Below are 15,931 nucleotides of genomic sequence, written 5' to 3'. Positions count from 1 at the left end.
TTGGTGAACTGGTTCGACCGTTATTTTTTTGTGATCGGAGAAACAACAAACAACAAGCCTACTCTACACTGCTCAAAACTCGCGTTTAAATCATCAGTGGCAAATTATTTAAATATAAAAAAACGTACTTACAGGCTGTGAGTCAGAAGCGCCAAACCCTAACCTAACCCTGACCGTAACCCTATCCTTCCAAAGTTGGAACTGCCCCACTTTATAGAAACAGCCTTTGTGCCACAGACGCATTAGGCTACTGGTTCAGGAAACAGTCCTCATCCATCCTCCATAAAATGCACAGCACACATCTTAATATTTGGGTTGAACTGTTCTGGAACAGTGTTGTAAATACAACTTAACCACTGATTTCTAGTCGTGTCCTCTTTTGGAAGACCAAACAAAGTAGTTTCGCTTTCACAACGAAACACACAGCGTCTCCACAACATGGCAGCGGCGGCAACAGCCAGAATAAAAGTTACGCCTTCTTTCTTTGCGTGAACATTTGGGGTAGCGTTATGCAAATCTTCTCACATCGTGACGTAGACATGTGGGGGCGTGTTAGAACGAGCCGTTTTAGGTAGGCGTGGTTGACTCTTAACTTTTATAAAGAATATCTCTTTGGATTTAAGACTTTAGTATTTGCAACTTTACAGATCTTCTTTATGCACCAAGAGCTTGTAACACTCCAAAGTTGAAATCGCATCATATGACCCCTTTAATTCATTGAATGTGAACTTTAAATCTTGTATATTTAAAAACAAATCAGTAATACTTAATATAAGCAAATATATTTTTACAGCATTTATTAAACTTTGTTAATGTTACTTTGACATCACAGTGCATTAACTAATATTAACAGATACAAAGTTTGATTTAAAAATGTTTAGTAAATGTTGAGATTAACATTTGCTAAGGTTAATAAATGCATATAAGTATTTTTCATTGTTAATTCAATGTTGTCTAATGTACTTGTGTTAACAAATTAAACCTTATTGTTCAGTGTTGCAAAAAAATCTGTACTTTCAGACAATATAATATTAAAATAATTATGAAACTACATATAAAGGTGTAATTAAATAAATAAGATGTAAACAAATTTGAATAACTGCATTTTATATCAATTTAAATGATAATTGTAATTAACATGCAATTAAGTGACCTAAAACATTACTATCAAAAGTATATTCTTTTAAATATTATTTTGTTACAAAGACTGTTTTTAAAAGTATGCCGAAGTGTACTTCATTTTCAGGAGGGAATGAAAGAGGAAAATTGACCTTTGGATTAGAACAGGAAAAAAATCTTGTGAATGCTTTTATTCATCACAATGAGAAAACAAAAGACTTGAATGTCAAATATTGAATATTGAATGTCATAATATGCTGATATACATCATATTAGTTATTTTTGGTGGAAATTCTACCTCCAAATATTTTATATACAACATAATCATGTAAAAATGTCTATTTTCCATAATTTATTGACTAAAAAAATGGGAATTAATTTCTTTGGATTTTTTTGAAGGGGATCTTGATGCTTTGGATATGAACCAAGAGATATGATTTTTCATAACAAGGGAATGATTAGTCTGGTATCAGTACAAATACAACACTTTGAAAAACACTCACAAATATGCAATATATTTTTAAGCATATGATTTGTCACATACTGTATGGTGTCATTGATTTTGCTGTCATATTTTTTTTTTCTTCAACAAGATTGATGCATCTCATCATATGAGAGCAGATGTGTTTTTACGGGACATTAAATATGATTAAACCTGTGTGATTCTGATATGTTACAGTTTCTTAAATATTTTTAAGATAAATATTTTTAATATTTTTATCTGAAAAATGTATTTTGAGTTAAAATTTCTTAAACTTTGACTGTTGCATACAAGTATCTGCCTGCAAGTGATTTGTCTGTGGTCGGCTGTGTGTATCTGTGTTCTGAGTGTAATTAAAGCTACACGTGATGAATATGTTGTGATATGGCAACATATTCTTCATAGCGTGATCTAATTTAGTGATCCCCATGGGAGGATTGTGAGGTAGACTGCAGCAAGCTAATGGATGTTTGACGTCATTGAATTACAGCTACGTGTGCACATGAGCGCTGTGCGTAAATACTGGGTTTTGCATAGGTTACACGCTTGAGTCTCTGCTCATGTAAAAAAAAAATATATATATATTCAATTGACCTTTTTAATCAATGGGTCCCAGTATTACTGATCTTCATAGGTTAAAGGTCATAAACATGGCAGTCAGTGTCAGAAATATGGACTGTCTGAGTTGTGTTTTTCTCCCCATGTGCCTTCCATGACCTAGTTTTCCCTCCTCCCAAGTTCCCAACCGTCCCTCCTTCTGTTGTTTCTTCGGCGCGAGGACGCGCCTTCCTGGAGGGGGCGATATGTCAGAAATATGGACTGTATGTGTTGTGTTTTTCTTCCCATGTTCCTTCCATGACCTAGTTTTCCCTCGTGTGACATGCCCATATTTAGTTTTCTTCCTGTTCCTGTTCCTATTGTGTTTTATTGAGTCCAGGTGTGTCTCGTCATCCCCTCGTTTAGTCGTGTACTTAAGCCCAGTGTTTACAGTGGCTGCAGAATCCCTGGCCTCCGCCTCCAGCCTCTGAGACCCAGACTCTGCCTCGGCCCGTTGACCCAGCGGCTCCACCATGGCTCCTAGCTCTTTCCTCTCCGCAATGGCCCATCAGTCCACTGGCTCCGCCGGGCTCCCTCGTCCCTCCGACTCTGCCTTGGTCTGTCGTTGACCATCCGTCGCCTCGGGACTCCACTCCTCCGGCTCTGTTTGGCTCCTCCTTCCCTTCGGCTCCTCCTTAGTCCTCTGTCGCTCCGGCTCCACCGCGGCCTTCTGGATCTCCGCCTCCGCCTCGGTTGCCTGAGCCATCTGCTTCGCCTTGGCCCTCCCCGTTGCCCTGGCTCATCGGCTCTCAGTCTCCGCCTCGGGCTCCTCCGCCACCTGCTCCGCCGCCATTGGTCGGCCCCCTGGAGTCGTCAGCCCTTCCTCCTCCATGGCTCCGCCCTCCGTCGGCTCCACCGTGGGTTGTCATTATGGCTGTGGCCTGGGTCCCACCTGGCGCCACATGCTCCAAGTCCCTCCTGTCATCTCCCTGGCTCCTCCCTCCGTCTGATCCACCCTGGCTTCTCCTGTTTCCTCCTTGGCTCCTCCCTCCGTCTGATCCACCCTGGCTCCTCCTGTTTCCTCCTTGGCTCCTCCCTCCGTCGTCACCTCCCTGGACTCTGTCTGCTGGCTCCCTCCCGGGTGTCCGTCCTCCTCCTGAGCCTCCTCCGAAGTTCCCACCCGTCCCTCCTTCTGTTGTTTTCTTCGGCGCGACGATGTGCCTTCCAGGCGGAAGGGGGGCGATATGTCAGAAATATGTATATCTGTGTTGTTTTTCTTCCCATGTGCCTTTTATGACCTAGTTTTCCCTCATGTGTGACATGCCCATATTTGGTTTCCTTCCTGTTCCTGTTCCTATTGTGTTTCATTGAGTCCAGGTGTGTCTCGTCATCCCCTCGTTTAGTCGTGTACTTAAGCCCAGTGTTTCCTGTGTCTAGCATGCTGTGTTAAACGTCTTATCCTGATGCTACGTGTGTGTGTCTCCTGGCTGCCCTGTGTTTTCCCCCAGTTTGGACTATTAAAGACTGTTTTCCATCAACTCCTTCGTCTCCGCGCTCCTTCGTTCCTCCACAGTAGCAGTTGTGACAGTCAGTAGCAGGGTCAATGACAAATAAGAGTGTGTACAATAAAGAAAATAAAAAGATTTAAGCATCTAGTTGATTTTGAAAAACGTGTACATAATTTTTAAGAGAAAATCAAGCATTACAACATATCAAGCATCTCGAAATCATGTTAGTGTACAAATCTTAATCATAATTTTATATAATTAGTTAAATATATATTCATAATTATATTTATGTATAAATTATTTATTGATACACTACAGTTCAAACATTTGTGGTCGTAAGATTTTTTAATATGTTTTTGAAGTAAGTCTCTTTTACCGAAAATCTGTAATATTGGGAAATAGTATTACAATTTTAAAATAACTGTTTTCTATAGTAATATATGTTAAAATGTAATTTATTCCTGTGATGCAAAGCTGAATATACTCACGCTGTGATCAGCAGCAGCTGGATGCAATAATCGCATGCCAATGTGCATTGGCTCGTTTAGTTTACACTCGAAGTAGATTGGTCCCTCTAAGCGAGATCCCAATTCATCAGTCATCCGACGTGACATCGGGAGTGACCGACTGAAAGGGAACATTTCTTATTATTATCATTGTTGAAAACAGTAGTGCTGCTGCTTCACATTGTTGTGGAATCAGAGTTTAAAAAAATTCAGGTTCAAAAGAACAGCATTTATTTGAAATGGAAATCTTTTGTAAAATTATACGGTATTGTCATAAAAATGTAAAATTATTTTAAAGACTTATTGTCCTTGACGTACAGTCATGAGGGTCTGCAGAGGGTAGTCTTCATTTCCTGTTATTTTCTGCATGTTGGTCGCATCACATGACCAAAGCGTTCTTAATTTTAAATATTAAACAACTGAACACTTAAAAGATAATGATAATCAAAGACTGTCCCAAACTACTTAAAATGGTTTTCTTTTGAAGAATTTCTTTCTTTTTCATGGATTTTATTTATTTCTTTTTATTAGTTTTTTTTTATGTTAGGATTTGAGGATTTTTTTTTTATTATGATATCAGGACAGATGCATACCCTGAAATTTTTACTTTATGCCCCAGAAAATATCAAAATGGCTTTTTAATTCAGAAATTAAGAACATTGTGATCATATAAATGTATTTTCAAGTCACTGTATGTATGAACTCCATTTTTAATGTATTGAATTGATATACAGACACACACAAAAACATGAGCGTCTTGTCATTGACCCAGGGGTTAGCAGACTGATTTCTAGCTCCTCCTCAGCCTTATATCAACAATGAGCTATGACGCATTATTGATGTTCTCTTCTGGCTGCCTTTTTCGCAATCAAATGAAAACCAACAGCACTGTTTCATTTCCAACCCAGATCGATTGATTGCCTTCGGCCACTAGACGAATCAGATTACGAAGGACTAATTTGATTTTTGAGAGCAGGTACAGACTACTCGAGGACAGCTCAGCTGATTGGCTGAGACAGATGCCTGTCAAAATAAAACACAAAATGACTAGAATCCCACAGACAGTCAAATATTCTTTAAATCAAGGCGGTTGAAGAGGAAATGAGATTGATGTGTGTGTGCGTTTTCTCATCCCGACAGGACCCTATTATTAGAGAAGAGTTTAGGAACTAACATTTTGTTTCATGCCCTCAGTATTCAGGACATAATGTTTCCATTCTGTTATTTTCTTAATAGTCTTGGAGCTAAATTCAACTAGGAGCTTGATGGAGGTCCATGTCTAAAGAGCACCCAATGGAGAAAAGAAGATAGATGAAGCTCATTACAGTTTATTGCCATTACACAAGATTACTTTGCTTTTGTCACTTCACACGTGAATTACACGCCATTACAGCTAGTCTTATTTAAGCGTTATACCTTACAGATGTTAGAGGAGTTTTCTTATGCATCATTTTTCAAACCTTCAGTCTGAATTAATTCACAGAAGAAACAAAAGTAAAATTTGCTCATTTTCTTTTGCAAGTATTTGCACTCAGATTTTTCGGTAACACTTTACAATAAGGCTCCATTAGTTAATGTCAGTTAATGGATTAATTAACATGAACAAACAAGGAACAATACATTTATTACAGTATTTATTCATCTTAATGTTAGTTAATGAAAATACAGTCGTTCATTGTTAGTTCATGTTAATTCACAGTGCATTAACTAATGTTAACAAGCACACATTTTCATTTTAATAATGTTAATAAATGTTGAAATTAACATTAACAAGATTAATACATTTTATAAATAATAAAGATAATAAAGATTAATAAATGCTGTAGAAGTATTGTTCATGCTTAGTTCATGTTAATTAAGTAGTTAACTAATACCTTATTAGTAATTGTTACCGATTTTTCAAGTAAATTTCACACATGGAATTAAGTAAAATCCATAAAAGTACATACTTTTTGAGTTTACTCAATTCTTTAAGACAATTAGCCCAGTTACACTGTAAAACATGATTTTTGAAGTAAATAAAACTACTATTATTCAAGTACATTTTACATACTATTAAAATATTATGTAAAAAAAACGATTTCAGTGTTTTATTATAGTATCTTATTACGGTTTTAAAACCGTTAATAGGTTTTTAAAATATTATTTCAGTTTTTCTGTTATAATAGAATGTTTAACAGGTTTTTTGGCTTTACTCAAAAATAATAAATAAATCATTTTAAAAAATAATATTTAATTTCTACATTTACTCTTCCAATTCATTCCTATACGCAAAGCATGCTTAAAACTAAAAAGCAGCCCATGCAGTTTCAGTTAATGCGACAATAACAGTTGCATTCCATTCTAGTCAGTAAGCCAATAATAGTAAGGCTAAATGTTAATTTCTCAAAGGACAGTGACATTTGACTAAGGCATATGGGTCAGTTGACCTTGCCCGGCACCACAGAAAGGGCATTACATATTAATACTCATCTAACCTCACCAGTTTCCAGCCATTCATTGAGCAATCTCTCCCAAAAGCTGCCTTTCATTCTATTACATGTCTAAACAAACTGAGTGGTTGACCTGAGGTCAAGTAGAGCTATTTTCCCATACACTGATTAACCACAACATTACAACCACTAACAGGTGAAGTGAATAGCATTGATTGCATTGTTACAATAACAGCTTTCAAGGAGTGGGATATATTAGGCAAGTCAACAGCCAGTTCTTGAATTTCATGTGTTTGAAGCAGGTTAAATGAGCAAGCGAAAAGATCTGAGTGACTTTGGCAAGAGCCAAATAGTGGCTAGAATACTAGAGCATCTCCAAAGAGTCAGCTTTATGATGCCAAGGAGCCCCAAATATAAATACAAAGCCAGTTTCATATTAACTTAGGGAACCTTATTGTAAAGTGTTACCAATCATTTTATAAGAGGCTACAGTTGGAGTACATTTGCAGCTCATCAGGGCCCCCTGCTGGTCTGGGGCTCTGTAGGCAAATGCCTCATGTGGATCCTGGCGGGTGTTTTAAAAGCAATTGTCATTTCATTCCTGAATGGTGCTCATGCTTGCTCTAAAGGTGAGGACGTTTGCCTCTTTGTGCTCTGATCTGTCTCTCCTGGTTGGTGGTAGAGTAATATTAAGGATCTAGGCTGCTAAAACAGATATTACAGATTGAATCTGAAGTAGCAGGAGTGTCATTGTGATCACAATGCTGCTCTTGCATCACTCTTTCTTTGAACAAGATGTTTTACCCTGAATTTCTCCTGAAGCATTTTCCCACCCTACAGTAGAATGTGCAAACTGATTTGTGTGTGTATTTGTTATTATAGTGAGTCTGATTTCTCTGCAGAAATCACACAGAATATAGCGAAAATGTTCTAATGTAAAATTAAGTAAATGTGATGGCATTAAGTCAAGACTCTGGTAAAAATGTTCACTTTACAGATTTCACCATACTTCCCCAGCTGATTAGTAAGACAGTTGTTTTCTGAAATGTTACGTTTAAATATGCAAAGTATCAAAATAGGCATAATATCGCATTAAATCTGCAGTAATTTGCATACATTTTCTTAAAACATAAATCTGAATATTGGATGAAGCCAGGTTCAAAATATTTGTTTATTTTTATATGACATATTTTTGGATAGTTTTTTTTATCATTCATAAATCAGAAAATACTGTCAACAGACAGAAAAAAAAAATGTCACCATGTTTTTAGTAATAAAATGTTATATAAACCAGGCGATTGATATATGAACAAACTAGGGGTGCTCCAATTGATCGGCTACCGATCACTATCGGCCGATAATCGCACATTACTCCGTTTGCAGTGCGTATGTGGTGTTTATTTTTTCCACGCTCGTGTTAACGGCTTAATAAAGCGTTCACTGCACACGGTTGCAGTCCGGCAGTGCGTCCAGGAGCGGTGCGTCTGCAGCAGTGCAGAGATCGTTTCCGCACCGAGTCTATTTTTGCTGCGCTGCAAGAGCTGAATTAAAGTAACAGCGCTTTGTTTGCAGTAAATATGAACGTGGATTGACCGAAAAATGTAGTAATTACACCATAAATGCATATTATTAAAGTCTACTAAAAATGATATTCAGGCCCTGAATAAATGTCTAAAAATCCTGATTGGAGTATCACAATAAATAGTTATAAATGATAAAAAGAAGGCTTTAAAAAGATCGGTATCGGTGATCGGTATCGGCAGATACTGCTTTCTGTGATCGGTGAACGGCCTCAAAAATCCTGATCGGTGCACCCCTAGAACAAACGTCTCTGTAAAAATGTTCAGAATATAGATATGAATGAAACTGTAAAGTGTGCTGTATAAAAGTGCTATTGAAGTGTTTTCTTTTTACTGTGCCAAATGATGACTAGATCCATTTAAAATATACTTTACTTCTTTATCATCCACATCTTTGTTTATTGACCTTCTATATCGACTGTTGTCGTTTTTTATCAGTCATCTTGGTCCAAGGTTATCTCTCCATCATTTCCCCTTCTGACCTTCATTATTTAGTCTCTCTCTTCCTCCCGTTTGTTCTGCCCATCCACATTTATCCCTGTGCGGTGATGATTTTGGCATTGAAATCATAGGTGCAGGGAAACATTTATCATGCTGAAATGTCGATAAAATTCTTCCGGCACATTTGATTGAAGCTAATGGAGTTCAGTCGCACACACAGTGGTCGTATGGAGGGTTACCTTTGATCATGAACAATTTTTATATAGATGTTTCTTGTTAACCTAATGCCTTTCTCTCTTTGCTTTTGTTTTTTAGGGTGTTGATGGAGAGCCTTTCGAATGACAGCCGGGACAGTGGTAATCACAGGTGGAATTCTAGCTACAGTAATCTTACTGTGCATTATCGCTGTACTGTGTTACTGTAGGCTGCAGGTGAGCTGTTGGGTTTCTGTGTGCTTTTATCTGTCTGTCGTATTTGTCTTACAAGTATAATGCTGTGTTTTAGTACCTCCTCTTCTCTTAGGAAGCAGTGACATCCTCTTCTATTTCTGTAGTTGCTGTTAGATCTCGTGTTTTCTGTACAGGAATTGACTGCTTGTCACAAACACTAACACGTCGCGTCAGAATTGAAAAGTCAGGGCGCATCATGTTTTTCCGATGGTTTGTTAGATTTTACATGCTTGATTTGACACTGAAACAGCTGGTTGGCACTAAAATTGACAGCCATGTCGGATGACCAATTTGCATATTCAAACATAATCTCATAGTGGAAAATAATGACCAAATTTATGTGTAAATGAAATTCAAATGCAAGCATTTTCACTCTTTGTAGTGTAATTCAAGTACGAAACTCACTATTGGAAAAAGTATGATTTAAAAAATAATTAATTAATACTTTTATTCAGCAAGGACACATATTAAATGACAGTAAAGTTTAAAAGGTCAATTTCTAATAAATGCTGTTCTTTCGATCTTTGTTTTCTATTCATCAAAAAATTAATACACAACTGTTTTCAGCAATGATAATAATAATAAATGCTTTTTTTGAGCAGGAAATCAGCATATTAGATTGATTTCTGAAGGATCATGTGACACTGAGGACTGGAGTAATGATGCTGAAAATTCAGGAATAAATTACATTTTAATATATATTACAATAGAAAACTTATTTTAAATCATAATAATATTTCACAGTATTAGCCCTACTATTTATACTGTATTTTTTATCAAATAAATGCAACCTTGGTGAGCATAAGAGACTTCTTTGAAAAACATACAAAAATCTTAGTTATCCCAACTTTTGAATGTGTATTTGCTGTCACAGCGGTTCTGATTTCTTTTTAGAAAACATACAGAATAGAATCAAACTGTTATAATGTAAAATGTGTGTGTACGTAAATGTGTTGGCATTCAATTTCATTTAGTATTCATAATTCTGTGTACATCAAAATGATTTGTAAACACTTGTAAGTTTGTGAAATCTGTGAAATGCTGTCAGTACTTTGTTATTGGACTTTTTAATGCATTTAAAAATGTACAAAAATGCATCTGTGCTATATTTGCTATATTTATATTTAAAATACTAGGCTGACACACTCTCTCTTTACACCCCTCTAGTACTATTGCTGTAAGAAGGAGGAGTCGGAGTCAGAGGAGGAGGAGCCTGACTTCGCCGTCACGTCTCGTATGCCGCCGGTGCATTCAAACCACAACATCCTGGCGGCCTCTGTCCCAACGGCAACCACCCCCAATGGGCCTGCCTTCTTCACGCCCCCGCAGACACGAAAACTGACACGCTCGCAGACGTACTGTCCATCATGTACGCATTACGACCTGCCGTTTTACCTGCAGCAGCCAGACGGCCTGCGAAATGGCGGCGAACGCATTAGCTACCGCAGTGTGCATCAACAGGATTTGGGGCTGCCCACTCCATTGCCCGCCCCGCTGCCGACGCCGCTACCCAACTACCACAAACTAAACCTCAGCCGCTCAGTCACCATGAGGGAGATGTTCACACGAAGCTGCAGCATTAGCACCGATGTGTAGCCAGACAGATTTATATGATGCTAAATGCTAACGGCTAACAGCGTCAATGCGGGCAACAGACCTAATTCTCATTAAAAAACACAATTCAGCATTTCATAAAGCTGTAGCGCTTGCCTGCGTAAAAACAGTGTCAACAATGTCCTCTGGAAACCCCCGGAGTGCCGAGCTTTTAGGAAGACGGCCCAGTGTGTTCGTTCTTAAATGGGAACTATAAAGGCCAAAATGGGGTGAGAGCAAATATTCGGAGGCCCTCTCCCTCCCTCAGCGCATCTGCTTCACTCCTGAATCCCTTGTTTTGTGTTTTCAGTAATTGGAAAGAGGATTCAGAAAATAAAGCTGCAGTTTTTATGCTTTCCTTACATTTTTCTCAAAAGACACACCAATGCACGGAAACATTGACATTTTGAATTTTTAAATATACGTTCTGAATGGAAACTTTTCTATTGTTCATGTAGCTCGAGACATTTTAGCTGAATAATAACTGATATAGCCACCGACTTTGTTTTAACAAACCAACACATATAGTACAACTTATGAAAAGCCCTAAGTGGGCTGCAATAAAACTGCTGGGTCAAAATGTGACAACGTTTGATTATGAGGTAACATATGGGATGAGAAGCATTCTTTTTTACTGAAAAGTTACTGTGTGCGATTCTATATATTAATAGATGTTTTGACAGTGTGTGAACTATTTGTTCTGTTTTGGATGTTTAAATAATTTGTTCTTCTTTATTCACATTTCTCCTATCTAAAAAGGTACAGGTTTTCGTTTCACCTGCATTAAAATGCTTTCCATTGATTTTATTTTTAAAACCCAGATGTGAGATGGATATAAGCGCCTTGGTTTCTTGATTTCAAGGGCTACATTTGCTCTTTCTAAACGCTGCTTGTTGGACTATGAACAGAACATCTTCTGCCTGAAGGGATTTTCTGTCTCGCTCTTTCTCTCTCTGCTGTTCATGCTTACAGAGGCGACAGTTAGCCTATTCCTGTGTGTTGTTGATGTCAAAACAAGTGAGGCGATGCACCAACTTTCTTCTTTTTAATAATGACAGTGATTATCAAGAACATTTGTTCTGTTTCTAGCCTGTTTGACAGTGATAATCTTCTGGCTGGGCGTGTAGCCACACACTACAGTCCTGCAGGTGACTTTGACTTCTGTGATCACCTTGTGGTTGTGTTGTGATTTCAGATTTCTCTCCTAGCTCTTCTTTCACTCACCAAGACCCGTTTAAAACTCACGCCGTCTCTCTCATCTGCACAGATACACGTTTCAGTGCCTGTTAATACCAACTGTATTATTATTATTTCAGATTTTTCTTTTGCAGCACTGCTTTATAACAGTATTTTTGTTTCAGCCATAGATAAATAATATTGTTTCATGTTCTAAAGTGATGCTGAAATGGTCCTGTAATTGGTAATACAATTAAGAATACAATGTGGATAATAAATTGGTTGAAAACTTTTTGGCATGTGTTGAAGTTGAATACAGTTAAATTCATATAACCTACATTATTTGATATTTTCTAATCGACATTTTAGTTCATTTTCTGATTCCAAGATGTGTCTAGTCTACTTGTAACAGTATTTTACATATTCTGTATCTAATGATACATTCAGAATATTGAGCATTATATGAATAGAATCAGATTAATTATGTGAATTTGAATGTCAAATTTTCCATTATATTTTTGGCTGGGAGGCTGACCTTTCCTCAACTCTTGCCTAAAAAGTTTTTCCTTGACAATTTGTATCATGTGATAAGTCATTTTAGATTTTTCTTTTACGAAACATTTGCCATCAACATCACACACTGAGAACTTCAGGTAAGCCACAGGTAAGAACATAAATTAACACAATAAACTTTATACTACATTGAATTGATCTTTAGCGAATCTGACATTAGTTTTATTGCCAACACTTCACAATAAGGTTCAGTTTGTTAACATTAGTTAATGCATTAGGTAAAAAATTTATTAATATATGTAAAAATTAATATTAAACATAGTAGATGAAAGGAATAGTTCACCCAAAAATGAAAATTTGCTTAAAATTTACTCACCCTCAGGCCATTCAAAATGTAGATGAGTTTGTTTCTTCATCAGAACAGATTTGGAGAAATTTATAATTAAATCACTAGTTCACCAATGGATGCTCTGCAGTGAATGGGTGCCGTCAGAATGAGAGTCCAAACAGCTGATAAAAACATCACAATAATCCACAAGTAATCCACACACCACTCCAGTCCATCAAGTAACGTCTAGTGAAGCCAAAAGCTGCATATTTTTTTAAGAAACCATAATAATCCATAATAATGCTTCCTCTAGTGATAAAGTCAGCTGTTTGGACTCTCATTCTGACGGCACCCATGCACTGCAGAGGATCCACTGGTGAGCAAGTGATGGAATAATACATTTCTCCAAATCTGTTCCATGAAGAAACAAACTAATCCACATCCTGGAGTATATTTTCAGCAAATTTTGGTTTTACATTGATCTATTTCTTAAATAAATGCTGTAAAAGTATTGGTCATTGTTAGTTCCTTAATGCGAATGACCTGAACCCTATTGTGTGTGTGTGTGTGTGTGTGTGTGTGTGTGTGTTTTACTAGGCATTTCAAATATGTGAAAAATACCTGAAATGTAAGATATTAGAGGGGGAAAAAAAAGATAAACTCTTTGAACATATGACAATTAAAAACAATCAACTACTGTGTCAGATGCTTATTGAAGCTCTTAGCTGTTTGTTAACATATAATATAGACAAAACAAGCTAAATAAACATTTATTTCTTACCGTTTTCAGTTTCTCTTTATTTTATTGCTTAATATCCATGCAACAGTTATTTAGATGATGCATGTTTGCTTTCATTTTGCAGCGGAGCAGTCCAGTGTAGAAGCTGTGGTTGTGTTTGTTTTGGATGTGCACTCTGTCAGATTGGATTGAGAGTATCTGATAACAACAATCCACTGTCTTGTGGGTTCACTGTGCTTCAGAGCTGGCTGGAGCGCTCAAAGACTTTCAGATGCCAAAGTCACCGCAGCAGCATCTGTCTTGTGAGACGTAGTTTAGACAGATGTGTGTGTTTCTAAATCATGTTTGATCAAGTAAATCTGGCTCAAAAGACAATTCAATTCAGGTACAGAGGAGCTAAACTTTGCTGTGTCATATGAAGAGTGTGAATATTAACACTAAAATGTATATAATGTAATTTGAATATTTATATGATTATATTATATTCAGTGCTGGGTAGTAACTGATGTAATATGGATTACATAATCAGATTCCAAAAATTAAGTACTCCTAATCAGACTACAGTTACATTTTTATTGATTTCATGATTACATATTATTTACACAATAGCAATAGAGTATTCATAATTTATTGATTCTCCCTAATTCTTCGTTTAAATGTTCCTTTCAATAACCTACGCTTATATTTATTTATTTATTTAGTCATTTAGCAGACGCTTTTATCCAAAGCGACTTACAAAGGAGGACAATAAAAGCAGTCAAAACTAACAAAACAGCAACAATATATAAGTGCAAATGACAAGTCTCGGTTAGCCTAACACAGTACACGTGGCAAGTTGTATTATATTATATTATTATTCATTTTAGTGTTAGTATTCAGACTGTTCATGACACAGCAAAGATAGTATATTTTATATTTATATTATTAATATTTCTAAATATACAAATAATTTATTATATTATATTATATTATATTATATTAACAGTTAATTAATAACAATCACACAAACGTTTGGAAAAAAATTAAAGGGTTTGAAAATACTTAATAAAGACACTGTATTAACTTGTTGTCAAACTGTAAATTTTCTGGAGACACTTGAATTTTTTAACTTGACCCAGCATGTTAATTTTCCTACCCATAACAAAGGTCACATACTAGATCTGGTGTGTTCTGTTGGCGTTGACATCAAACAGCTTGATAATCATGAGACTTGTATTAGTGACCATAAGCTTCTTACTTTTAATATACCTGTCTCTTCTACAAGATCATCTTCTCAGAAGAGAGTAATTAGGTTTAGGAATGTTAAGAATATTGATCCTGATAGTTTCTCACGTCTGATTTCTGAGCATCCAACAAGTTATACTGTTGATAATTATAATTCCATCCTATCATCTACCTTGGATATCCTTGCTCCTATGAAGGAACATGATGTCTTATTCACGAAATCATCTCCTTGGTATACAAATGAGCTGTTAAAAACAGGCAACTTGAGCGGCAATACAAAAAATCAAGCTTAACGGTTCACAAGCTTATGTATGATGAACATTTAATTCAGTACAGTGAGGCCCTTAGGGTGGCTAGAGCTGAATATTATTCACGTATTATAAGTGATGATGCTGGAAATCCAAACAAGATTTTTAAGACTATTAACAAAATTTTAAAACCAAACAAAACACTCACATGTTCTTCTGTTCAGCAGTGTAATCAATTTCTTAAATTTTTTAAGGATAAAATTGAATCTATTTATAGGTCTTTAAACATTCGAAGTGCTCCTACACTAAGTACTTTTAAGAAACTGTTGAAAACCCACTTTTTTTTAAATGGTCTATTATGATTAAGTTGTATTTACATGTGACATTGTTGTAGCGCTTTGGGTTGAGAAAAGCGCATTATAAATAAAATGTATTATTATTATAATTAATAACACATACATTTACTTTTTGACAGTGTGTATATGTTTAGATCAATGAAAACTGATCAAAACGTATAGATGATGTGAATTTTCAGTAAAATGAAGGAGTTTCTTCCTGTGCTGAATTATTTAAGGCCATAATATTTCCCAGCATGCAGCTGTGCTGGCCGGACTAGGAGTATTGATGTTTTATGACATGCCTTGAATTATCTGTCCCCGAGATGAACCTCATTCTCTCTGTTAGTGATCTCTCGGCCTCTCTCCATTCCCTCGGCTCCTTACAGAGCTGGTGTTGAGAGCGTGTGCCGGACGTGTGTTTTACAGTCACTGACAGTGACACAAGGGACGAGCCGTTAGATGTGTCTCAGAGGTGGCTGGCTGTATGAATTACAAGCATGATGAAATGCAAATACACATGCAAATGTGTGTCCACATCTATAACTTTTCCATATGAGGCACTGGATTCTGCCTAAGAAGAGTGCTGAAGGCAATCAAGATATATTCGTGATTATGTTGTTGGCTATTTAAAATTAAGTCACATTGTGATTAGTATGGAGCCACGCACATGACATGTGGGAAAAAAACAATGCATTCAACGATTAAAGGGGTCATATGAT

At 36.5% G+C, this 15,931-nt stretch overlaps 1 protein-coding gene across 2 annotated transcripts in view; it reads left to right on the top strand.

The window, feature by feature from the left end:
* Positions 1–11,438, top strand: part of LOC107685121 (protein FAM163B-like) — a 25,393-nt gene extending 13,955 nt beyond the window's left edge. For both annotated transcript variants that reach the window (XM_016481616.1, XM_016481615.1), the window contains exons 2-3: positions 8,920–9,035; positions 10,221–11,438. In XM_016481616.1, the coding sequence (XP_016337102.1) occupies positions 8,943–9,035; positions 10,221–10,649 (522 nt within the window). In that variant the 5' untranslated portion in view covers positions 8,920–8,942 and the 3' untranslated portion in view covers positions 10,650–11,438. The remainder of the gene's footprint in view (positions 1–8,919; positions 9,036–10,220) is intronic.
* The last annotated feature ends 4,493 nt before the right edge of the window (positions 11,439–15,931 follow it).

This window comes from Sinocyclocheilus anshuiensis, unplaced genomic scaffold, assembly GCF_001515605.1.
Source record: "Sinocyclocheilus anshuiensis isolate Anshui unplaced genomic scaffold, SAMN03320099.WGS_v1.1 scaffold914, whole genome shotgun sequence".
Taxonomy (NCBI): domain Eukaryota; kingdom Metazoa; phylum Chordata; class Actinopteri; order Cypriniformes; family Cyprinidae; genus Sinocyclocheilus; species Sinocyclocheilus anshuiensis.
This window is presented reverse-complemented; position numbering and strand designations above follow the sequence as displayed.